Source organism: Cuculus canorus, chromosome 1, assembly GCF_017976375.1.
Source record: "Cuculus canorus isolate bCucCan1 chromosome 1, bCucCan1.pri, whole genome shotgun sequence".
Classification (NCBI taxonomy): domain Eukaryota; kingdom Metazoa; phylum Chordata; class Aves; order Cuculiformes; family Cuculidae; genus Cuculus; species Cuculus canorus.
The window spans coordinates 126,482,076-126,508,494 of NC_071401.1; the positions used below are offsets into that span (position 1 = coordinate 126,482,076).

Here is a 26,419-nt window from a genome sequence, read left to right on the forward strand (position 1 = left end):
AAATATATTTATATATGCAGGCTATCACTTAGAGACAGAACACAGTGAAACCTTTGGGAAGCATTAAACATACTTGAACTTCTTCCAAAACTAAACAGCTATTTTGGCAAAGTAAATGTATTAATGGCTAGTGACACATGCAACAATAACAAGTATTTTATTTTTCAAGAATGAGTTGACGAAATAGGTAAAAAGGTACACAAAAATAGCAAAAAAAAATTTAAAAAATCCAACTTGAACTACTCAACACAAAGATTGCTGATTATTTTTTATCAAAAAATATCTTTACAGTTCAGCTATGACTTAACGGGAAAAAACAAGTTACAGCATATAAAATATGCTCCCAATATAAGAGGATACAAAACCAGCCAATGTGAGACAAATGAGTTTGACTGTTTTCCTGGACAAACCTATATTTTGAAGTCATTCCTGCAATGGATGTTCTTGTACTACTTCTGTATTCACACTGAATTAAAAACCTATTTGGAGCCAATGTGATTCATATGTACTAAGTTCCATGAAGTATAATATTTTTTTAACTACTTGCTATGTTTCAGCAAAATGCTGACACTACCAGATCACTGAAGTTGTCATCTTGATAAAAGAATTCTCACACCCCTCTCAGAAGTTATGTACAATCTGCAAAAGAGAGAAAGGACAGCCAAATGGTCTAGGATAAGGAAATACACAGCTATTTGCAAGGTAGCACTGCTTTTAAACTTTATCAGTGACTGTATTTTCCTTCTCTATTCTTTTGCTAAAGCTCTAGGGAAACTGCCAGTATTAGCATGTTACACAGTTCCTCTGCTGATGTCAGGAAACACAGATATCAGGAAGTGAAAAAAAAAAAAAAAGACATTAAATGCTTAGTTTCAACTTTACTATGCATCAAATTAAATTATTATCTACAACTTTCCTAGAAACATTCTTCCAGGGCTTAAGAGATTCATTCTGCAAACACAAACTATTGAGTCTAGAACTTATCCAACTGCCACTGCCATCAAACTGGCTACTTCTGATGATAGTACAGTTTGATTTCTAAAGTTCATCTATGTTTTTCTACTTATTTTTGTTTTATAAACACTAAAAATTGAGCTTGGGTCTTCCAAAGTTTTGCTGAAGTCCCAGATAGCATATATTACAAGAACGCTGTTCCCTGTCTTTGAAGCTTTAATTAGCCTTGAATATAATCAGTATTAATTACAGCATGAATAGCCTCTACTGGCCTCCAAGCAGTGAAAACTAGCCTGCAGCTTGTGAACAGTTTCAGTGTAGGGCTATGGTACATACCTGTGAACAGGGATGTCCTAGCACAGGGACTACAGAGGAATCTATTATGGGAGAAAAGAAATCAAGTGGAGCTGCTGAGACTTAACAATGAGATAACCCAGACACTGCTCCCCTTAAAAACAACCTGCACATTTAGCCCAGTCGCATTCCCTTCTTAATGTCTGGGTTTTCAACCATGTGGCAAAGATTTTGGCATGCAGGGAGGTGTCAGGAAAGAACCGAGAGGAACATAACAGAAAACCTTTGCTAGGATTTTAGTAACTCATTTGAGTCATGAGGAACTGAAGTAAAAAGTTAATTTACTTTTTTTTCCCCCCCAAGTAAAATAACATCCATTTTGACCTTTCTTTGTATACAATAAACCGAAAGGCAATGGTGGTTTTGACTGTGAAGACTACTTTTGAAGAAAGAATAGTTTCCTCTCCACTTCAAGGTCAAGCCAATTTCAGCAATCAATACATTATTTTTCAATAACCCACGATGACAACAAATTAATAGAAAAGACAGAAGAAAAAATTATATAAGAATGCCTGACACCACAACCTTTCTCCTGAATACTCCCTTTTGCCAAGGAGATACTTTTAACGCAAAAAGTTCCTCCTCATATTTTGAACTTCCAGAAGATACTTAGAGAGGCTGTACAACCATTCTGCAGGCTAGAGAGTTTATTGTAAAATAAGTGCAGTCACTCACATGCAGAGCATCACATTCCTTTGGAAGACGTTTAATGAGTTCTGTGAAATTAACTCCAATTGTGTTTACAGCTGTAAACATTTATAAATCAGTCAAACCAAAACCGATATTCCACAGAAAATTCAAGTCTGTGCCCTATTTCATTAACAAGTTATCACGTGCTCTCAGCTATTTGACCATAGCCCATCAAGCATTCTTAAATTCTATGCTTTACTAACTTTTACAATTAGAAAGGTTAACCTACAAAAATGTTAAATGATAAACCGTAGGCAGTAATTACATACATATACAGATACAAAAGTAAAATATCCGTGTATTTCTTTATGCATTTTTGAGAAAAGGAAACAAAATCTATTTTTTCACCCAGCACATAGCTCATAAACAATGAAACCTTATAAACTCTTGCAGAGCCATAAATATTGGGAAACGCAATCTTAATGAAAACTTTTGTGCAATCTTGTTTCCTTCTATAAAGACAAAATATGATTACAAATGTTTTCCATTTCCAAAACAGCCTTCCCTCCTGCTTCCCATGCAAGTTTCTTTGTATTCTAAAAATTAGACAGACATGCTCATTTCTAGTGAAATTGTCGTATTCAAAACCTAGATCAGTAGAAAATAAGTTCAGCCTAATAATTCCAATAACAACAAAATCATCTTCAACTGCTTACAGAACTTCTTTATTTCTGAGTCATGAAGGGGTTTAAAGTCCTATTAGTTCCTCTTAATGAGTACTGCCCTCCTTATATCTGAAAAGCATTCTGCATAGAAGTGCCTGCTTTCTTCATAATGCAAAGAAAGATAGTCTGAATACTTCAGCTACATTTCTCCCTCTCTCTACAGCTTCTCCTTCTGCTCTTAACCATTCCCGCTAGAAAATTTCTAATAAAGCTTAGTTTGAGACAAAAAGTGATTTACATTCAGATTGTTCAAATCTAACTCAAATGCCTGAGAAACACTTGAAAGAAAAATTACCTTCATTGATTTTCCCACTCAGTCAATCCTCTTCAGTCAGAGGTGAGACGTATTTATGTAAAACTTCTAAACTTACAGAAGCTAAAGACAAAACTGGGCATTCCCTACATTTTTCACCTTAAATCTGGAACCTGAAGTTCAGGTTTCTATTATATACAGTAATAAAAATGGTCATGGGCCTTTCTGGTTCCTTATGGATAGCTCTGTAGCAGAGCAAAGCTTTCTATACAGTTATCATCACACTTTCCTTCTCCTAATGCATAATTCTTCTTTGCCTTTTTACCACAACAAAAATACTTACCTCTGAGATGCTTATTAGCTTTTAGAGTGCAATCAATCCATGGACTATGCAGTAGCCACAATAAAAGGTGCAGACTCTCCTGACTCTCAATTGGGAGCTGAAATTCAGCTCACAGGCACCTTTACTGCTTCATCTCCACAGGCAATATTTTACTGTCCTATTTTAATGCAGGCAATTCAACCAGGTGATCTGTCAAGCTGTATCACACAGTGTTTTCTAAATTCTTTTATCTCTACAGACTTAGAGGAGTGACCCCCGAATTCCAAGAATGTCAGTTTCTACAGCATCACTTCATGTTTGCAGACAATGGATTTCCTCTCCCTTTTCTATCTCAGTTCCTCTACCAGGAATAATATAGTAGTTTCTCAGATAATTTTTAAATCAGCAATTAACAGAGTCGCAGAGATTTAAGAATTTGTATTAAAATCTTGCTTTGATTGCGTCCTCTCTGAACTCTCTCCCATTCCATTCCCCTCCTGTTAAGAGAAGGGATACTTTAGCAAGATTTCCTCTTCATTATTAATAAGAAAAACACAGTAGTTTTTAATTCTCCACCCTCTTTTTCTTTGAGCTCACACTACTGTCCTTTCCCTCCCTCTAGGTCTTTCCTTCCTTGTCTCCCATTGGTTCTCCCCCTCCCTCCGCTCTTTTCCCAGAGGCTTTCACATACACAAGAGATGAATGCTCATCACAAAGCAGTGCGGTCCATCGAGCACAGTAGCTGCAAGGATATTTCTTGGAACAAATGAGAGGATTGTTTACAATACATCCGCCCTTCTCTAACTCTCTCCCATCTTATCTCCTGCTCTCATCACCCTCCCTCCCATCATCTGTTCTTTACTTCTTCCATTTTCTTGGCCCCTCTTTTCCTCTGCCCACCTTTTCTCAGTACTGTCTTCACTGCTCTCTCCCTCTTCTTCTTTGCTGGCTCAACACAAACTGCCTCTTAATGTTAAGGCAAAGCATTCTCTCCATCTCTGCTATATGAGGCAAATTGTTCAGATGGCGGAGACAAAAATGCTTGGTTTTAGCCCACTGAGTGCTGCCTTGTAGAACAGCATAAACATCAAGAGATTGTTTCACAAAACAAACATGGTGTAAGAACAGGAACACAAGAATAAATTATATGCAAAGCATAAACAAGGAGCTTATTTGTGGGGTAAAAGTTTTATTCTTGGAGTCTGTCACTTCTGAGATGGCTAGTAAAAATGTTCATTAATGTCCTTTGTAAGATGGATTGCCTGTCCCACTATAAACAATACTAATATCTTTTTACATCTCATGAGATACTGATCAAGCATCAAACAGAAAGACATGCTCAGTGTTCATCCGGTCTAGGATAAGCAAACTGGAGAGAACACTGTTTTTTAATCTCTCTAGAGAAAACTTTGTGAAGTCATTGCACTATATATATATAGAATCTTTTCTTACCTTCTAGTGAGGTGACTAGATGAAAGAAGCAGAACATCCAGAGCCGACCCATTCCCGCCACTCTTCTTGCACTGATGCCAGCATTAGAATCCATGAATATTCTCTGCAGATACCATCTCCAAAAACCACACACCACTCCCTTGAAATTGTCAGAGATATCTTGGAGTGTTTTAATAACTTCCCAAATTAAACCACAGAGGCCTTCACATAGAAATACTGGTTACAAAAAAAAAAAGAAAAAAAAAATAGAAGGTGGAAACAGAAATCAGGTCACAATAATACAGAACTGGCAGGTTTTATACACCCACTCCATCATTTATTACTTCTGAGATACAGGTGAAAAAGAGTAGTACAGACCCAGTATCTTCCATATACCCACATCTCCCATCCTGCAAGATTTCAGTCCCAATTGTTTTGTACTGTACACACAGCTTTTGAGACATTTATGGGACCAGTGAGAATGGGGATCCTAGATTGGTGTTCCTACAATATAGGCTGTATTCTTAATTACGTCCTGATCCTTTGCATCTTTGGTAATGTCTCTTGGAAGGTCTACATTCCCCTTCTCCTCTATGCTTTCCAAATTCTGTCTCTTATAACTATACTTTGCCTTTTCAGGACTATGCAGGGCAGTAGCCATGACCAGAGAGTTTTCTTTTTCATTTATGACAATACAAATCTGCACTGATGACACGCTTGCCTACTGCATTTCAGATGCAGGCATTTGTATCTTTAAATGTATAACTGTACAACACTGCTGAAGCTGGATAGTACTTTTCCCATTAACATGTGAGAAAGCAAATGTTGTGAGGAGAGTTTGCATTACAGCCAAGAATGGCACATAAGTTCAAATTTATTATCTTAAGCATGAAAAAAACCAAACAAAATCAAAGAAAATTCCACCACCATTAAGGATCTGACATAAAGGCTTATCTCACAGTGAGGGAGCAGCACTGCATTAGATCAGTCCAGCATAGTAATTTCCTTAAGCAAGGTATTTCAGGCTATAACTACCCAATTCTCAGCTATCCAGAGGTATATTATGGCAAAATGTAGGTTACATGAAAATAGTCAATATGTTTTGTTTCTTTAGGTGCTCTTCACACAGAGCATTGAAAACATCTCAATATTTTCAGTGAGACACTGAAGCGTATCTAAGGAGAAAGAAAAGTGTCTCAGGCAACATAGAGAAATGGCTCAATAACTTGGCTAAAATAGGGGAGAAAAGAGTTGTAATTAGAAGAGGCAGCCTCACTGCAATTATCTGAAAACCTAGCAATGGGGGATTTCAGCAAGTTCAGCATAGCAGAGAAATAAGCAGGCTGGGGAGTATGACAAAGGCAACAGAGGGTGATCTGATTTGATTTACTAAAGAGGAAAAGAAATTACTGGGCAGGATGGAATAGTTCTACTACACTGCTCCTAACAAGAACCTAGAGCACAGAACACAGATGAACCAAAGGTACCCTGGGTATCACTAAAATATAAGGAAACTAAAGAAACCTCGAGAAAAAGCAAAAGCTTTGATGGGAAATTTATGAGGAAAGAGAAAAATAAGTTGAGGAAAGAGAAAAATAAGTTAAGGAAAGAGAAAAATAACTGAGGAAAAACAAAGATTAACTAGGAGGATGGAGGTAATACAGGTACTGCATATTAGTTTATGAAGCAATGTACACACCACAGATGAAAAACACCACTGAATGAAACTGCAAAACAAAGAACATTCCAGGCTGAATGATCACTAAACTCTTATTTACAGAAAGAACTATCCAAGCACATAGCAGCGCTCTCCAGGAATAGGGCTTAAGACTACTGCCTGAGCCACCAAAACCTAGACTGAATACATCAAAATCAAGCCTATGTGGAGACATAAATGCTCAGCATTTGTGCTGCCAGTCAACCTATAATATTACGACACCTAAAAGCCTTCTTTTCAGGTCAGCTAACTCCTGAGAGATGACTTTTAAGCATTTATCTTGAAGGCAAATAAATGCAGAAACAGAGGTCAAATAAACTCAAGAAAATTTTCACTTCACTCAAAGAGACTGCGTTCATTCAGAGAAAGTTTGAAAACAGCCCACGATTCAGACTTTCCCAATGTCACATACCTTACAAGTGGCAGAGCAGGAAATAGAACCCCAATATGATCTGGACACTGGATCTCAGGGCAAAGTCTTGAAACTACTATATAATATGTAAGGAGGAAATCAGTTTGCTTCCATAAAAGACATACAACTAAAAACCCCTGCTACCAAGAAGCAGATACAAACCAATTTCTTGCTCCAAGGAAACCAATCGTTGTCCTTCCGTCCCCACCTGCATACCTCTCTTAAAACATCTGTTCTGCTTAATCCTGGTAGACCCTGAATGCTGGCAATGTTGCACTGCTCTTCATGAAGCATCATACAGCCTTTGTCTAGATTAGACTAGAAAATTATTATTCCTTTAAATAAACTGTGACTAAACTAAAAAGCTGGTTTTGATTTAGCATTTAAAAAATGTAAATTGGTCATCTTTTTGATTCTACACCTCAGCGAAAAATGCTTACTCTACAATGAAGGGTAGAGGAGAACGTTATGGAAGCATTTAAGGGAGAGTAGGAGGGAAGCACTAGCTTCTCTGAATTAAAGAGTACCAGTCACCTAAATTGCTAACCAGTGCCCTGCCCTTCCCCCCCAGCACTTGATGTGTGTAGAATTTGACTACACCCAAAGACACTCATCTTTAATTCTTTAGTTCTCCTACTATTTCTTCCCTACATCAAACTACTTAAATAGAAACCTCAAACCATCCCAACTTTTAAACCCTCTTCTCTTGCCCACACAAGAACCTTTCCATGGTCTTCTCAGTTTGTTCTTCTAAAACTGCTTTCAGACAGATTAACTCTCCTTGCTGCAGAATCCACTATCTTCCATTTTCCTCTGAATCCAACTGCAAAGTAATACACCTTCCCTGCAACCTGATCCTTTGAAAAACTTCCTTCTCATCATCTTTCTCTTCCAGCTACACAGAACTTGTCATTCATGTACCAACTGTCAATCCTTTTTATGCTAACCCTTCCATAAAAGATTCTAAACCATTTTGGGGAATATACTTCCTTGGCTGGTGGAGTGATCTCCAGCTTCTTGGAGATTCCATTCAGTTCCTGAAAATCATAAAACACTCGAGAAGCATAACAGTTCTTGAGGATCCAAATGTCTTTTAATGATTCAACCCTATAAGACAGAGAAGATCCCAAGCAGACAGAAAAGACAGTTATATATTGCCTTTGCTTTAGTACCATGATCCAAGAGACAGGAGATTTAAGTCTGTGGGTGATCTGCTTATGATATTCACCAATGCTATCATGATTGTTTACTTTGGTATCATCACTGTGGTATTTGGACTACCAAAATTTAATAGTGTTCAAGATCCCAACAAGACAATCAATCATCACCAGTATTTTCAAGAATTCTAGTTTCTTAGCTGAGCAACCAGTGAGGGAGAAGAGTTATTCAGGAAGCTTGCCAAGGCAAGTTCTGAAAATCTCAAGGATGGAGATGCCTCAGCTTCTTTAGGCAACTGTTCCAAGCAGTGCTGAACCATTCCTGGGAATTTCTTTCTTCCTTCTTACATATAGTCAGAATCTTCCTTGCTCTCTTCTGTTATGTTCTTCAACATAAGAGTCAGCTCTTGCCCAGAACGTCAAAGCTGCTTCTACACACGACCACAAACACAAACCATTTCAGCTGAAAATCCTTGAATATGAAATACAGTATGCTTGGCTTAACTGGCACTGTTTATAACCTGCTTCTTCTCACCAGACAGAACCAGAATGCTCAAATTTTTCACTTTTTCTGAACTCAATCTTGAAATAGGAACACTTCAGTACAGTGCCTAGGCAAACGATCCTCAGTGATACAGAACAGATAGCAATAGCGCTCCCATATGTACTGGGACAACTGACACTTGCACAGGCCTATGCTTGTGAGATTCCTGTCCCAAAAGGGGGCTGCTGTGTGCCCATCCTGTACTTAAACTGTGGCAAACCTGAAGTGTTTCATGCAAACAGTATATCTGCAGCAGTTTCCTTATGCAAATAAAGGATTCCCTCAAAGTTCAACGGTCAGTGGCGACACCTGAAGAGCCACAGGGCACTAAATGGGCCAGTATTGATTCAAAATCCTCTTCCATCAGTGCATGTGTTTTCATTAGAAGGGAAGCAGATTTGTTTCCAGGTTTGTGTAATTACTTATTTCAGAGTACCCCAATGGCATATGTCTTGAGTCTTGATGGAAGTGGTCATGCACATGACAAACCTAAGAAGGATCTCCTTAAGTTGGAGTGCTTTTTTTTCTTCTAGGTTTGCCTGGCACTCTGAGCTGATCAAGAACAGTGACAACTAGATAAACTGTATTCATTCTCTGCTGGCCACAGGTTCTGGTGGACCTGAACTTTAAAGAAAACCTCTTCATTTCCAGTCCTTTTGATTCCACTCAAACATCTTTAGACAGGCCTTCACTGAAGGTTGTTCTAGCTTAGTATGCAGACAATATGTAGCCAGAGATCAGAAAGTAATGGACATTGACCCTATTCCCCCTGACAGATACCACCTGCAGAATTTGACATTGAATAGCAGTCAAGCATTCATCTGAACCATGCACACATCTGGGTTCTGCAGGAGGAATTCAGGCATGCCTTTGGGATTAAGAAAAAAGCTAGGATTGTTCAGGCACTACACAGCCTCCTGGAGAAAAGACGAAGGCCTGACAGGTTTGGTGTTTCCATGAATGGAATGTAGCTGTTCCTTTGAGTTCTGTGAAATTAAGAGAAAACTAGAAGCAGCAAGAAGAACTATTAGTCCCATAGCCCCCAATTCCTACAGGAGGCTGGTGGTGAGTTCCAATATTCTATTCCCTAAAAGCTGACTAGAGTGTGATGCACTGCAGAGATGATGCTCCATACTGCACTACTTTGTAGAAATCCTAACTCTAGTATTTGTCCAAGTATCTCTTTCCCAAGAGGCACAGAGTCATATGGAAACAATGGGGCTGCCAACACAGTATAAAAATTGTCAGTTCTTAATGAAGAGTTCCTGACAGCCTTCCTTATTGGAAGAACACTTGTGTTTTTGAACATGTGGTCAAGAGAATAAAATTTTTTTTTTGCTTTAGTGCAAACTGCATTTCAAAATGCAAGAAAGAAAACTGAAGCAGATCAATGTCCATCTAATCAAAGTTTTCTCTGTGTCTCCAGTACCAGAAAGACATGCCATTTGGAAGCACCTTGCAAGCCTGACCTCTATGTGGTCCACTTCTCTACTGCTCCTGTGTCTCCCCCAGGCTCAGTGCTGGGTCCAGATCTGTTCAATATCTTTATCAATGACCTAGATGAGGGGATTGAGTGCTCCCTTACTAAGTTTGCGGATGACACTAAGCTGGGAGGAAGTGTTGATCTGCCTGAGGTTAGGGATGCTCTACAAAGGGATCCGAACAGGCTGGATTGATGGTCTGAGACCAGCGGGATAAGGTTTAACAAGGCCAAGTTCTGCACTTGGGCCACGACAACCCCGTACAGCGCTACAGGCTTGGAGAAGAGTGGCTGGAAAGCTGTCTGGCAGAGAAGGACCTGGGGGTGTTGGTTGACAGCCGACTGAATATGAGCCAGCAGTGTGCCCAGGTGGCCAAGAAAGCCAATGACCTCTTGGCCTGTATCAGACACAGTGTGGCCAGCAGGACCAGGGAAGTGATTCTGCCCCTGTACTTGGCACTGGTGAGGCCACACCTTGAATACTGTGTCCAGTTTTGGGTTCTTACTACAAGAAAGACATGAGGTCTGGAGCATGTCCAGAGAAGAGCAACGAAGCTGGTGAAGAGTCTGGAGAACAAACCATACGAGAGGCAGCTGAGGGAACTGGGGTTGTTTAGCCTAGAGAAGAGGAGGCTGAGGAGAGCCCTTATCACTGTCTACAACCACCTGAAAGGAGTCTGTAAAGAAGCGGGTGCTGTTCTCTTTGCCCAAGTGAGAGGTAATAGGACAAGAGAATGGCCTCAAGTTGCACTAGGGGAACTTCAGATTGGACATTAGGAAAAATTCCTTCACCGAAAGGATTCTCAGGCACTGGAACAGACTGCTGAGGGACTTGGTTGAGTGACCATCCCTGGTGGTGCTTGAAAGACAGGCAGGTGAAGTGCTAAGCAATATGATTTAGAAGCGAACAGGTACTGTCGGGCTTGATGATCTCAAAGGTCTTTTCTGAGTCTATGATTTCTCCAGCATCTACAAATACAAGATTAGTGTTGCTAGAAAGTATACTCCAATCCATTCCCTTTGGTATCTCATTATAAACTTATGCCTGTGCAACAAAGTATTTTTACACATTTTAAATTGTTCTACTAATAGAAGCTGAAATTGCGATAATGCCAGATTTTTACTCTTTCTATTCTTCTCAACCCAACGATTTTTCCAAACCATTTTGTTTCCTCACACTGCAATAATTCTTCTTCCTCCTTCATCGTTAACTGACTCCTCTAGGCCTATTTCACAACAGAAATCATTACACGGGTATAGCTTCCTTCTGCTACACTTAGTTCAACAGATTCCCATTGTACACAAAGCATCTAGATGCAAAATAAATGCACCTCAAAAATTCTTCAGGGCAGAAAAAATGCTGTACCTTTGCAGGCACAGTCTTTCCTCCTCTTGCACGTTTCACACTATGACTCATAACAGCTTAATACTATCTCTCAGTGAAAAGCATTAAAAAGATAAATGAGTACAACATCTTGGAGAGTCAATAAACTACTACTCCAGTTTGTGCTGCACACTGATTAATCACATTTATGCAGAGAACAAGAAGTGGAATTGATTCATTCTCATTCATGATATACAGAGAATCATGACACTGTTACACATCAAAATGCCCTTGCAGCTACAGTCAAGGATCTCACTAGGATAAATCTCACAATGCTGTTGTGAAAAGCTGTCACTCGATGCCTGTGAAAAACCTTTGAGCATGACATAATACTGCCTACCTTCTTTCTTAGACAATAATTACAATAACTGCTATTCCCAGGAATCTTTCTACATCCCAAATAGTAAGTGAATGGAGGGAGAACAACAAATAATTGTTCAGGGTTTTAATATTATGAAGATAACGTGGTTTCCTTAAAATAATCTATCACTGGGGCACATATGGCAGCACAGAAATATAGAAATCATTTCAATAGGTGCTGTATGTTGCCCTTCAATGCTCTGTTACTATTTGAGATTATTTTGTATGGCTCCGAAATACTTTAAAAATACCTGAGAAGAGACTGGAATCTGTAACAAATCCTTGTGGACATTTTATGTTCTGTCCTGTTTATTACATTAATTTTAAGAGAAATAAGCTCCTGGTGTGCAGCTATAACTAAGTTTAAAGACATTCTTCCTCAACAACACACTTCATAAAGGATTTCCTCTAGCTGGCTTGATCACTAGTTTCTTACAGAATATCTAATTAGGGTCATGTCTGTGTCTTTTGGGATTCTTTAAGTTTACAATGACAATCCAAAGGTTGATTTTTAATGCTCTCCAAAGAAAGGGGTTTATTTCTGTTTCTACCATGGAAACACCGGGAGACCTGAAGCTGATCTTCCATGCTCTGATTATACATTTCCTAGTGGGAGCCAAGTCAAGAACTTCCATAGCCCTTACAGGGAAGAGAGGCTTATTATCATGAATTTTTATTAAGCCCTCGAGGCTCAGATAGGGTGCCCAAATTAAAAGCATAGTCACTCAAACAAACTCTACAGTCACTTGACTGAGCTGAATCATCTTCAGAAGGTATCTAAGGTATGCGCTAATTAAAAAGGGGAGATAAGGACAGCTAAGCAGCCCCCTTCAGACAAGCCCTTAGGTGCAGTCTAACTATCCTGGGAGATTCTTAGCCTTTATGCTGCCTTCCAACCCAAACAGATGGCCATGTTAGCATTTCTTTTGATAACCATGGTGCTTTCCTCTCAATTTCTCTTCTCTGCCATGACACACACAGGTGGCTAGAGAAGCCTCAAAGCTTTGCTTGTGACCTTAGTTTATCTTCCTAACCAAAATTCATTCACCACTGCCCTGTGCTTCCACAGACTCTTTCAACGGCTTCCCATTATGTTTCTGTTAAGCCTAATAAGATGGACACATATCTCTTGAAACTACTGCAATTAAAAAAAAATAATTAAAGATACACACTCTTTCTTCCACTCGCTTATTAGGTACTTGAATTACATGCATATTAAATGCAACAAAGCTCATGAATAAACACTCTTCCCACCTCAGAGGATTTGACCTAACTGATAATTTTTATGGCTCATGTACTTTTCCAGGAAACAACAGTAATTATACTCAACACCTGGAAGCACAATCCCAGCTCTAGCGTATTATTAATGTTATAGAATGAAATATGTGAAGACATGCATTATTATGTATGTTATCCATCACTTGTCCAACTGTTAGAAATTCTCCCCCAAAATAACAGGAATTGGAGTGATACAGAAATTAGTCTTTGAATTTCTATACAGTAAATAATGGAGACTGAAGAAAAGGGAAAAAAAGAATCAGCAGCTGCCTATCATGTTTATCTTCTTCAATGAAAAAAGAAGATAACAGCTGAACCTACTGGATACGGTTTCACTGTGCTCTTAACAATTTTATCCTAATTTCTCAGGAAACTTCTCAAACTTCTTTCATAACAACTCTGCAGAGATCCTTGCATTGGCACTTTTACCTGTGTGGAAATGAACGTTATGTTTTCAACTTCAAGTATGATTTACCTTTAACAAGTATACTTCTAACTGTACAAAAGGAAGACATTAGGGTTCAGAAAGGAAAAACACTAGACAATCTGCAACTCTATGGCACAGCAGCAAACCTTTCCCAACACCGCCGTATTTCCAAAATCCTACGCACAGAATTTTCTGTTTAGGGGGTTTGACTTAAGTGTCCCTGAAGTCAGCTATTTTATTAACTGCTAGGTGAAAAAAAATTCTGTGGAAAATTGATATTTGTTTCTCTGGTACAACTGGCGATAGCTAAGTTTAAGTAAACTCTTCAAATTTCACAGTAATTTTATGATAGAACAAGTTTTAAAACAACAATAGAAAAGACACATACTATTTTGGCATTAAGACAGGGAAGGAATATAAAAAACTTTCACAAACAGAATTTAAGAAAAGGATGCTTGATGTAAAGAGTATGACCCCAAAAATCATGTTCTCAACTATTCAGCAATGCTGATCTTCCTTCTTTTTCATCTGAAATTAAAGTTTTATTATATACCAAGTTCTGATTGCTCATGAACAGATAAAGAGGCCAAGCACAGTGCTGGCAATAGCCAGACAGGCAATGTCACAAATTAGACAAATAACCTTGACGTTCGCTGACCAAGTCTGGAGAGCATCTGCAAATCTGCATAAACAAACTAAGCACAGAGCTGCAAAAGGGCCTTAAAGGCACTATCAAGGCTCTGGATAAGAACTGAAGGGAGGGAAAGTGAGAGGGGCTTACAAAAGTGAGGTATGAATAAGCTTAAGAAAAAAAGATGTTTCACACCAATGCTGTTTACCATTTTAAATTGAGAATGTAGCCATACATGGCATGTCTAGAAATACATTAACCAAGATCTACACACTACACAACACACAATGCAGGGCAAAGAACAAAATGAGAATACTTTTTTTAAACTGCTCCTTGGGGACAAAGGTTTGCTAAGCCCTTTATCAAGGATTAAAATTTTCTTCAGCTGCAGTAAAGAATCTTCATTTTTTGTAAAAATGTAGTTACTGTCTTAATCTCTAATATTGCTTTCGACTTTATGAGATTTTTACAGTAAGGAATATTAGTATAAGCAGAAAATGCATGTGATTTATATTCACAGCATCTAAACTTATGCTGTCCATTACGAGACAATGGCAGCAGTGACAGTCAGTTAAAAGGCAATGTTCCTCTTCCATGGGAATTCCCTGTATTTTGAAATTGCCTTTCATTCTATGAGAGAAATGGACATTTTAAAGACAAAAAGAAGACCACAGAAGAACTAATAATATTAGAACATGCTCATTTAAGTGATGCGCTTTTTATTAACCTTCGCTCTGTCTACAAGGAGGCAACTTGGGTTTCCATAGAATCTGATTCATAATTTTAGGATTAATTACAATTAATTTTTTTTTTCTTTTCCATTTTAATCAGTTCTACAGCCTTGGGCTGTCATAGAGCTTGGTTCTCAAATTGTTGGCTGTCTGCATCTGCAGACAGAGGCTACTTTCATTTTCAAAACTATTAGCATTATTTATCATGACTGTTTTTATTCCTGTTAAGAGACACAAGAAAAGAATGCTTCTTTGTAAAACAAGGCAGAAAAGCATTGAAGCATAATCACTTTAATGACTTGTTGTTTGCCTAATCTTGCTATTCAGACCTCCTCCTTGAGCCGCGCTCCATGCAGATGATAACCAGCTAGTTTCCATCCCATTATGCTTTCACACCTATTGCAAATATCAGTTTTCAAGTTCATAAGGTTGCCCTCAAAGAGGCCTGTAATGTAACATACTGCCTGAGTGAAAGAGGGAATAAGTAATTATCTTCAGTCAAGCCGATTCCCTTAAATTCTGCTGACTGCACCAACAAGCTATACAATATACAAGCTTTAGCTCCAGCATGTAAATTAGAGCTTTTGATGTGGAAATATATGCACAAAACTAGGAAGCTATGAGAGAGAGAGAAAATGGCTCAGAGAAAAGTTCTACCACACAGTTTTCATCCTTATATGACCACTCATTGCCTAGACAGGCATTTTGCCTGTTCCACCATTAGTCTGAGCCTCATATTCCCATTAGGCACTAAAACACTACAAAATAATCTTCCACTGCTCTGACGAAACTCCACAGAACCACACAGCCAACAGTAAATATAGTCCATTTATATATTCACTTTTGCAGGAGGTACTGCACTGTGCAGCAACAACCAACTACGGAGCTACCTTGGTAGCAAGCTCTCAAGGCACTGTAAGAACACAGAGACGGGAACGATGAAACCTAGAAATTATTCTGGGAAAACTTTAAGAAAATGGATTATTTGTTCAGTTTTACTCTCTTCAGTTTCAGACTCCAAATCCATAATCTTCATTCAGACTCAGTCTCCTTCCCTTGTGGTACCTTGGTCTCGCTCTTCAAACAACTTAACTAAGCAACAAGAACCAAGAATACAAGGGTCCTACTCAACTTCACAAACATCTGACTTGGCCTTCAACATTAATTTTCTTTTACCTTTTGTCAATGAAATACAGATATTTATTTAGAGGACAACACTAACGATTCATGGTTGTTCAAGGCTTAGACCAGGCTCTCACTTTGGTTTCAGGAATCATATGGCCCAAAATTGCCTCATGTCTAGGAGACAGTTGAGAGAGCAATGAGGTAGAAATAACAGCTTAAAGAAGAGAGGTGAAATCAAGGCTGCAAAGAAGAGAAAGATGACCTGAAAGAGAATGACTGGGTGGAACAATTACGTGAGTTCAGTAAAGCATCCTAGGGAGCCCATGTGCAGTGAAAGCCACCAACAATTTGAACTTGTCACTGGCAGAGCCTGCAGAACAGCTTATTCTGTTCTCAGGTCTTCCCATCCTGCATTTCAAGTTCCTTGTTTCTACCCTCAGGAAACACCAACATTATGTGCCACTAGTACTTCAGTAGAACAGAAAAAGTCTTAAGACGAAAACAGAAGACCAAGGAGGGTACAGTAGAAAGATATTTCAGGTTCATAGCATCTTTTTCTAATGGATATTTGCATTATTTTTTGTACTAGTAAATGAAAGCAATAACAGAAATCTCAGAGCTCACCCTGCATCCTCTATGCCTGCAAGGCTTATTTATATTTCAGTGTGGATGTTGGGGCTCACTGTTCTTGTTATAATCATGTCCAACCCAACTTCAAAACCAAAGGATTACACCCAAAACACAGGAAGTGCAAGACACCACTTCCTTTCCTTGGATGCCAACTAGTCTTGGTTATAACACAGCACATCCAAGATGCATTTACAGTCAGGAAGATAGTCCGTGTCCCAGTTGCTGGTGAGACAATAATAACAGAAACTAAAACAGGTGGATGGGCATCTTTAGACAATGTGGCCTACAGTCCCCAGTCAACTGCAAGATTTCTGTCTGTATATTCCTTTAAGTTTTCCAAGTTATATTTTTAATGACATAAGCCATAGGTCTTCTGTGACTTCCTACAATCTACTTAGACCCTTGTGAGAACAAAATATGCCTTAATACTTATGCCATTAAAGGCTACTCAATAGCCAAAGTGACTATTAAGCACGCATTCTTTATTGCAGCGCTGGGCGGCATAGGAGATCACTCCTCCCAATATGCACGCCGAGTGTCGTTGGTTAGACAACTTACATGCAAGTTAAACATACATATGCATATAAGTTCTGGAAATCACGTTACATATTCATTATTTTTCCAAGAACTCATTATCATAGTTTACCACCTGCTCCCACATGCACATTACAGTCTCTCGGTGGTCTTCAGAGACCTCTGGTGATCGTTTACTTCATCTTCTCCATCAACTGAAGCAGCCTGTTCTCCTTGATAAGCTCCTTTAAGCTAAACATTGTTGCAGTGCTTGCATATGCATTTCACAATACTTGACCTCTTGCTGCTGCCTGTTTCAACTAGTATTCCATCATGCTAGGCTTTTGCTTCAATCATTTTCCTAGCTATATTTTTTAATGACATAAGCAATAGGTCTTCTGTGACTTCCTACTATCTACTTAGCGTCTTGTGAGAAGAAAATATGTCTTAATACTGAACCTGAAATCATTCACTTTGGGCAATTTCAACCAGCCCTTTTACTTTAGCCACATTGCAGAGGATCCCATCAACAGTCTCCTAGGAACTACAGATACTCCAGAGTAACCCTTTTTCAGTTCATCATTAACCTAGTTCTTATTAATAGCAATTCAAATATTCCCTACAGTCTCCTAATCACTTCTGTTGCTCTTCACTGAGCTCCAAGTTCACCAGTGCCATGGCAAAGAAGTTCACAGAGTGAAATACAAATAGCCCATGGGCATTTGCATTAATGCCACAAAGTCAGTGGTTGTCCAATTTCAGTGCCACGGGTTCAGAGGCACAAGTGAAAATATAGTAGAAAACACTGGGTTGATTTGCTATGACCAGGGCGGGGGAGGGGAAGCAAAGGCTTTTTTTCCAAAAGAAAAATCTAAACACTAATTTAAAATAAATTTCTAAGGTTTCAGAGCAAGTTCCCCCTTCCCATTCTGATTTCTATCCACACAACCCTTTAAAACACTATTAGATGCAGTGGATTGGTACAGACTACCAGTGAAGAGAAGCAATTTAGGAACAACAATTCAATGAACCTATTCTGATCCTTTCCACTTGAGTTGCCCAGTAGTAGTCATTTTACCAGAGAAGCAAAACTTGCTTCAGCTTAATTCTTTTAAAGATCTGAACATTTTTACTCTTTTCCAAAGACTGATTTGTTTTCTTTACACCCTGTTACCCCACACACTCTTTAGGAAACAATTTTTTATGCCATTCTCTCCATGTAACAGGGATCTATCTAGTCACTAATTTGCTTTCCTTAGTTGCAGGAACCTGCAGCTCTCCAAGACCATTTCTAATACAAGACAAGGAAAATTATGCAGGAGAAACATACAATTGTCAATATCATTCTTCCCGTCAGCATTAAGAGGCCTTTTTTTATGTTATGACACCAAATGTTCTTCTAGTGCTCAGCCAAGAGCCCTGAGCAAATAGCTGCTCCAGTAAAGGGCTCCAAAAAGTAATTTCTCCTCAGCATCTGATTCCACATACATGTCCCAGCAGAACACAACACCAAGACACATGCAACCTACAGAAAATTCCCTCTGTAAAGTCTTTATCTATCTGCTAGATTCAAACAGACGACGGATTCATATTCAGGTGAGCACAATTTGTTCTCAGATCTTGCTGTACTGTACCTTTAGCAATTTCTAACATGCTCATATACTGGACAAGAAGGCCACCAAGTTCCTCTCTGCACTAGTAGTTAAATGAATATTCTTCAACAGGACTATTCCATTCCTGGTACCATAGCGATGGCAGTGACAGCTGCTGATATGGTGGTCCCTTTATGACCAACATATGCTCCAAATGGGATTAGCAAACTCACTGTGAAGTGAAAATGTCACTACATATTTGCAGTCCCATTGCTGCTGGCACCAGCTCAAAGCCTACTGACATTAGCGAGGGAAGGGATCATCGGGGAGACAACTGCAGGCAAGCATTCCAATCCAGCTGTGCTTCCAGCAGCTTCTTCCTGGCTCAAAACCACGCAGGAATAAATTCAAACATCTTTCTGATACAAAAACCATTTCAGATTCTGCTTGCTGATACCAAACTGATCCTAGCTGTCTGTGAAACTTAACATTCGGAAATTCAAACAGTTTTATAAACAGTCCAATTTGAATTTCCAAATTGAAATTATTCAAAACCTGCCCAGCAATCTTTGCAATGATATCCTTCTTGTGACATCCCACCCTCTTCTTAATAGTTAGGAAGATAAGAAAGTTCTGCCAAGGCACTCTGCTTCCATTTGAAGACATCATCAGGATCTGAGAGAATCTGTGGTAAGCCTAATGCTAAAGGCCTCCACGCAGGCATCTGTATCCCACACAATGCCTCTGAAGTGGTCAGCTGGGCCAAACAGGTTCATATTATGTGAGTGTTTTTCAGTAAGAGGGGTAGAGATGAGGTCATTTAGGGAGCTTTGAAAGCTCTACAGTAACTTGGAGGAACACCGGTATGCTAAAAGAGAAACAAGTTACAAAGAGCTAGTAGTCCTCAGTCTCTAGCTTCCAGGGTTTAATTACATGATTTAGACACATTGGATATTTTCCAGACACATGTCACAGAGAAAAAAACTGTACTTGGAAACTGCAGAATCAGCAGAGGAATCATTTACTTGGCAAGCCTGGAGAGAAAAAAAGAGAAAAAGCCTGTCTGAAAATGAAGTTATGTATCCTTCAATATACAGGTCTGGGCTAGTGAGAATTTCCACCCTAAGGTGAACAAAGACCTTTAGGATCCAGCCTCATATGTAAGGCGATAGTCTTCAGACTGGATAGGCTGTGTTCTCATGGTATCCAGCACCTTCTCTACTCCCAGAATACTCACTTTTTTCCTCTTCTTTAACTGTTGTTAAAGAGTGGGCATGAGCATGTTTGCACGCATATGGGAGGGTGGGTGTGCACATGAAACATCTGAACAAAAATTTTCTTGGCAAGTAAGCCCTGAGTAGCAGAATGCACAGGGGCCTCTTGAGGCATGGAAGATTGAAACCAGTGACTAGAAGAGCCTGCCTTACAAAGCTGCTTCTTTTCTCAGAAGTGGGCTCTCCAACAATCTTGAAGTAACACTTCTGCGACAGGAGCATCAGCCTGCTCTACCGTGACTTTTAAAGAGGCAAGACAATGTCTTCCAAATAAAATACTGTGCCAGTACCTCCATGAAGTACACACTTATTTTTCTAAACACCACATGTATTAATAGTACACTTAAAATAATATTCTTGGTGGCAGAGGAATATTTCTTGAAAGCACAACACATGCTTCTGTGAATAAAGTAGCAGTGTAGTTCTTCTCTTCTTACTCCAAAACTCCTTGTATATATCAAATGTGAGGAGGCTGACAGCATTAAATGGCATTTTCTTACTCAGCAGACTTGCTTCTCACATGTCAAGAGGACCATGGCTGGCACGAGTAATTAAGGGGGATTTATCCTTTTTAAGGTCTGTTTACATAGCACAGTTGGCATCACTTGAAACAGAGCTAGTGTGCTGCTGAACAACATCTACAGAACTATTTACAAAATCCATGTAAGTTATTCTTGTGCACACCTCCTGAAGTCCATGACACCAGGCGGTTGTGAAAGAGAGCAAATATGGCAAATAGGGAGAAAAGAGGATGTCCACCCCAAGACCTAACAAGCAGAAGCTAAATGACAAGGTTGCAAAGAGTTGAATTTGTGGAGTCAGTAGCTAGAAAAAGTATGTTAACTGTATTGGTGTAAGACGATATAAAACTTCCTAACAAAATACAAATTTTCCTTTTTTTAAACAGTAAGATATAATAGTAATATGATATTAAAGCAGGTTTAAGAAAAAGTATAGCAGAAAAAAAAATCACAAAATTATAGGAGGCTCATCAGTTTGCCCCTACAGCTTTAATCAACCTTTTTCTTCATAGAAATAAGTCTTTCAGCTTTTGGGGAAAAAAAATTATATGACCAAGACCAGACGATTTGGAATATTCTTAACAAACTTCTTTTTGTGTGCACAGTAAACATATACAATACGACCACACAACTGAGAAATAACCTCCACAACATAAATGTGCTTAAGAAGTTCTTTGAATTCACCTATAGGGACTTTAGAAGAACCTTCCACATAGAGACTCCTGAGGGATCATGCATGGATAACACAGAATAGTGGGTTTTAGGGTGTGCCGACCTATAAAGGACACTTATGAAATCCGAGGAAAAGCATACATAAATCTCACAACAGTGTGGGTATCCAGGGAAAGAGAGTTGATCATAAAGCAACTCTATCTTAATGCAAGCACACAAGGTGAGAAACTATAGTGATCTCCTACATGATTCTCTGCATATGGCACATGCAGTACCAAAGGGGAGAAGGAGAAGACATCTGCACCTGGGCATAAAGAGGAATACACATAGTGAATTTCTATAGGCATGAAAAACACGATTCCTAACGGATCAACTCTCTTGTCAGACACATCTGCCTACGGGAACATAAGAGCTGGAGAACAAGCAGTTGTCTCCTTGGAGCCACCATCTGCCTCTACCTTCAATGTAAAACACTGGTCATTGGTCAGCCTACAAGTCAAATAAAGAAGGCAAAGATAGCAGCAGCCTTAGGCAAAAGAAAAGAGAGGAGACATCTTTCCACCCTTCAAAAACAGTCTCTATAACCCAAGGTGTTCTTGCCACAGACAACAGCTTGGAGAGCTGAGAACCTTACAAATAAAGGAAGAAAACATGCCTATCTGCAGAGTTTTTGGGATTAAATTAAAGAAGATACAATTCTGCTTCATACAAACTCAACTGGCCCAAAGTAATGGTATTTCCAAGTATCAAAAAACATGGCCATAAAAGAAATTCTAGGCAACTCAGTGAAAGTACAAGGAAGTCAAATAGCAGGAAATTCAGAAGACAAGAAAAAGTATTTAATGGCTAGTGGAGCACACATGCTTGCCAAGGAATTGAAAACTGCACATAGGCAATTCAGCTAAGAGGACATGCATACAGAAGGAAGTAAAGGAAAGGATGCAAATGTGCAGTTATCTGAAGCTCGCCAAAACACTACCACACTGAAGTCGTGCAAGGTGTTGAATTTCGAGAATGAACTTCTACGGAAAAACAAATATTTTTTGTTCAGCACAGAGATCAGGGTAAAAGGCAAAAGAAAGGCAAAAGGAAAAAGATGATTAGACTGTGGATTATCTACTCCTTTCCTGCTCCCAAAGGGACTTCAGCACTACAATTCTTTCAAACTAGGAATGAAGAAAGACATAAAAGATAGCCACTAAACCTTGCATTAGTGGCTTGGGACAGCCACTTGGGACAGTGGATCAGCTGTGACTAAAGAAGAGGTGCACCCACATCCGGTTTCCACATCTCTGATTAGAACCTACATAACAAGGAACAAGACAGCCTCCCTCGTTCATCCCAGCTAAGGCTGCAGATCTGCCTCTGTGACAGATGTGTCTGGTGGCAGCTACTGTTCCCACTGTCTTAACTTCGTTGTTACCATTTGCCTTCTCACTTTCCTTCTGTATCAGTCTGCACGCCTTGATATCACTGCTAATGAAGGATGCCCCTTGGGAGATTTGCTTCACCATCTTTACTCTCTTATTTCTAGAACTTGAGGGGGAAGGCAGGTGATATTCACTGCTCCCCAACCGAATGAGTGTGGTAATGGCATAAGAAACTTCACAGTAAGTGAAATCATCTTAGCAGATCCAAAAAGGGCAAATTTAACTGCCCATCACAACGACCCCTCCCACATTCACAGATTTATTTAGCATGAATAGTAGCAACTTGCATCATCTCTTTGAAAACTAGGTTAACATGCCATTTCTCTGCGACAAGCAGTCATACTGCCAGCCATCTGTCTCCCAGAAAAGCCCACAGAGAAGGCCACAATGCCTTCCTTTCATTGTTCCTCGAGGATCAGGAACCTCCACCAGTATAATCTACCCGTGCCTTCCTGCTTCAGAGACTTCAAAGACACCAGTTCAACTATGGCTCTTCGAGGAGCTAAAGAGAAAAAAACAACACGCATAGGAGCAGATCAAAGAAACCGTGCATGCGTGGAAGATACCTGGTTCTTCTGTAAGCAGAGAAACCGTGACACGCTGCCATACAGCTTTTCTCTCCTTGCCCCATGGCATCTGACAGAAGACGTGCGCTCGGAAGAGGGTCTTTCTGGGCACTCCCGAGTGCCAGTAACACAGCCTTTAAACAAAAGACACCGGGAAACGAGGGGGAAAAAAAAAAAAGCCAAACCAAACCCACAATCTTAGGAGTTTTAATCCCTTTCAGAAGCGGTGCTCGTTCGTTCCGTGTCCTCCCCCCAGCGGCAGGCACACGGGGGGATCCTCGACCATGGCGCTTTTCCTCCGATCTCTTCGGCCGGGCTCACAATCCCCTTTCCCTCCGGCTCGCTTGCCCGCCACGGTACCTTTCTTTTACAGAATTCCACCCTTCACTTCCCAGCATTTACTTTCGCAGGAGCCCTTCCCGCTGGAGCCGTGCCGACCGCCCTCCGCAAAGTTGGACAAAGACCATTTTCACGGGCCGGTGCCAGGTCCCCTCGCTGCGCACCCGCTGCCTCTTTGTCCCCCAGACCGTGACCCTCGACCGGTGCCTCCAACAAGCTGGATGCTCGCCAGCGCTCCCCGTTCTTGCACTCCTGCCCAAGCGCTTCTCTTGGGAGCGTCCCTTCCTCTTCCCGACCTCTCCTAGAGGAGCATCCCTTCCGCTCGCTTCCCAGCGCCGGCTTCGCCCCTTTCCCGGGGCTCCTTTCTCTCGCTCGCCTCCCCGCCTCTCGCCCTCCCCCCTCTCCCGCCCCGCCCCGCATCCCTTCGCCGAGGACCGGGGCGGCAGAGGGGTGGCGCTCCGAGACCCCACGCTCTGGAAGCGGCGGGAGGCGCGGCGGTCACTCCCGCGGCGGGGACCGTGCTCGCTGTCCCACCTCCGCCGGGTCCCTGCGGCCGCGGGGATGGAGCGGGGCCGCCCGAGCCGCTCCGCCGGGTTCAGACCGCGAGTCTAGTCCCTGTTGTTCATAGAATCGCTAGGTTGGAAAAGACCTCTGAGTTCAAGTCCAACCGTACCTGCCCACTACTAAATCAGATCCATAAGCACCTCATCTACTCGTCTTTCAAACACCTCCAGGGATGGGGACTCAGCCACCTCCCTGGGCAGCCTGTGCCAGTGCTTGGTAACCCTTTCAGTGCAGAAATTTTTCCTAATGTTCAATCTCAACTTCCCCTGGCATAACTTGAGGCCATTCCCTCTCATCCTATCACCTATCACTTGGGAGAAGAGACCAGCACCCACCTCACTACAACCTCCTTTCAGGTAGTCGTAGACTGCAATAAGGTCTCCCCTCAGCCTCCTTTTCTCCAGGTTAAACAACCCCATTTCCCTCAGCCACTCCTCATAACACTTGTTCTCCAGACCCTTCACCAGTTTTGTCACTCTTCTCTGGACACAATCCAGAACCTCAATGTCATTCTTGTAGTGAGGGGCCCAAAACTGAACACAGTATTTGAGGTGCGGCCTCAAAAGTGCAGAGTACAGGGGAAGAATCACTTCCCTGGACCAGCTGGCCATGCTGTCTCCCATACAGGCCAAGACGCCATTGGCCTTCTTGGCCACATGGGCCACTGCTGGCTCATGTTCAGTCAGTGGTCGACCAACACCCCCAGATCCTTTTCGGCCAGGCAGCTTTCCAGCCACTCCTTCCCAAGCCTGTAGCACTGCGTAGGGTTGCATTCACGCTCCTTCCTGCTTCCCCCACTCAGCATCTTTCAGAAAGGGATTTTCCAGGTAGGTTTTCCCTCACCACAGTATCAGATCTGCAGGCCAAACCTGCATTTGCACTGTCCACCTTGCTGCCTTGCTGCGGGGACACTGAGTGTGCCTGCAGGTTTGTGGACCACTGTCAGTTTCATGCCAGAAGGTGCAGTGTGGCAGGACAAGAGTAACAGCTTTACCTGAGCTCAGTATCTCTAGACGCAGTTGAAATCCATGTTGCTGCATGGCATCCGTTGTTGTTCTGTGGCAAACTAGCTTAAAGTTAGCGTGTATATGCTTACTTTTACTCCAATTCCAAATGCTCAAGATCAAATGTCACCAAGGCTAGGTGCTTCCTTGATTCTAGGTGCTAACAAACCTCAACTCAACCAGCAATGGTGTGGATGGATCAACCAGGGTTCCTCAGTTCTCCCAAAGGAGAAATTCAGCCTCCGAACAAAGGACTGGAAGCATCTTTCTGGGTCACCTCTGTGTCCTGCTAGTGCAAGAACAAGAGTCTACTTACTCAAAAGCCAAATGTCACTAGGATGAATATGGACAAGTGCCAGAGGATGGCATGCTGCATAGCCCTCTGACTGCACCTGCCGTTCAGTGAGTTACACGGGCAAGTGGCAGAAAGTGAAGGTACTGTGAGCTACAGTGCCGGCACAGTGTATCAGTTAGGACTGAATGGAAAATATATAAGAACTCAGTGGGTTACAATTCACAAATACTTCTGTGATAACACAGAGCAGAATTCTGGGCTTGTGCTGCCTTTGTTCGGTTTCAAGTATGAGCTTCGTGTTACATACAACATAAAGTGGCTATGAGTCCCTTCCCCTTCAGTGTAAAACACTGGTGCACATACAAAAGCACAAATGCACATTAGACACTACACTGCATGATAAAATGTATAAACTTCTGCTTAAAAGAAGTGCTCTCATCAGATAGCGTCACAGCTCAGAATTCAAAAAGCTAGAGCTAGTTTCCACACAGCACAGCCTTTTGTAGCAGTTCATGTAGATATGCAGAATAATACAAATACCTACATCATCCCAGACAGCATAGTTTCTTTCTTAATCCTCTCTGTGGAGGTTTCTAGATACCAATTACAACAGATCTCTTTCCTTCCAACTCCCCTCCCCCACTTCTCCCTCATTCCTTCCTCCTCCCTTCTCCCCCCTCCCCCCAGCCTGATTCTAAAAGAAATTGCCTTCAGGAGAAATCGCAGGTACTCGGCTCCTCTTGGAATCTGGTCCTTACTTAGTTCGGTAGTAAATTTTTGTGAATACATTTTCCTTTCTTCCTTGCTTTAGGGTATGAGGAGCATCTGGCTCCCAGAAAGAAGCAGTGGGACTATACCATCGCACTGGGATCTCGAAAGATTTCAACTAGCTGTTTTATTCAGTAGCTTCAGAAACCCTTCCTCCCCGTTATGCTAATGGAATATTCCCCCCAAACCCCCCTCTTTCGCCTTCTTGTGGAATGAAAGCCAAGCATGAGCGAGTTGCCACTTTGAATGGAGAATTTTAGGGAAAGTTCCTGTGCTACAGGGATGCACGGATGCACATGCAACATCCAAAACCTGTTTAAAATTCCACTTGGTGGA

The 26,419-nt window shown here is 40.9% G+C and overlaps 1 protein-coding gene across 4 annotated transcripts in view; it reads right to left on the reverse strand.

Moving 5' to 3' along the window:
• The window catches only part of EPHB6 (EPH receptor B6), an 88,759-nt gene extending 62,599 nt beyond the window's left edge, over nucleotides 1–26,160 (reverse strand). For 2 of the 4 annotated variants that reach the window (XM_054050622.1, XM_054050689.1), the window contains exons 1-2: nucleotides 23,114–23,788; nucleotides 4,691–4,906 (exon numbers count right to left, since the gene is read on the reverse strand). In XM_054050622.1, the coding sequence (XP_053906597.1) occupies nucleotides 4,691–4,906; nucleotides 23,114–23,183 (286 nt within the window). In that variant the 5' untranslated portion in view covers nucleotides 23,184–23,788. Of the gene's footprint in view, nucleotides 1–4,690; nucleotides 4,907–23,113; nucleotides 23,789–26,073 lie in introns of those variants that run through there. The other 2 variants (XM_054050549.1, XM_009566669.2) reach the window with 2 other exon arrangements.
• Nucleotides 26,161–26,419: the final 259 nt, after the last annotated feature.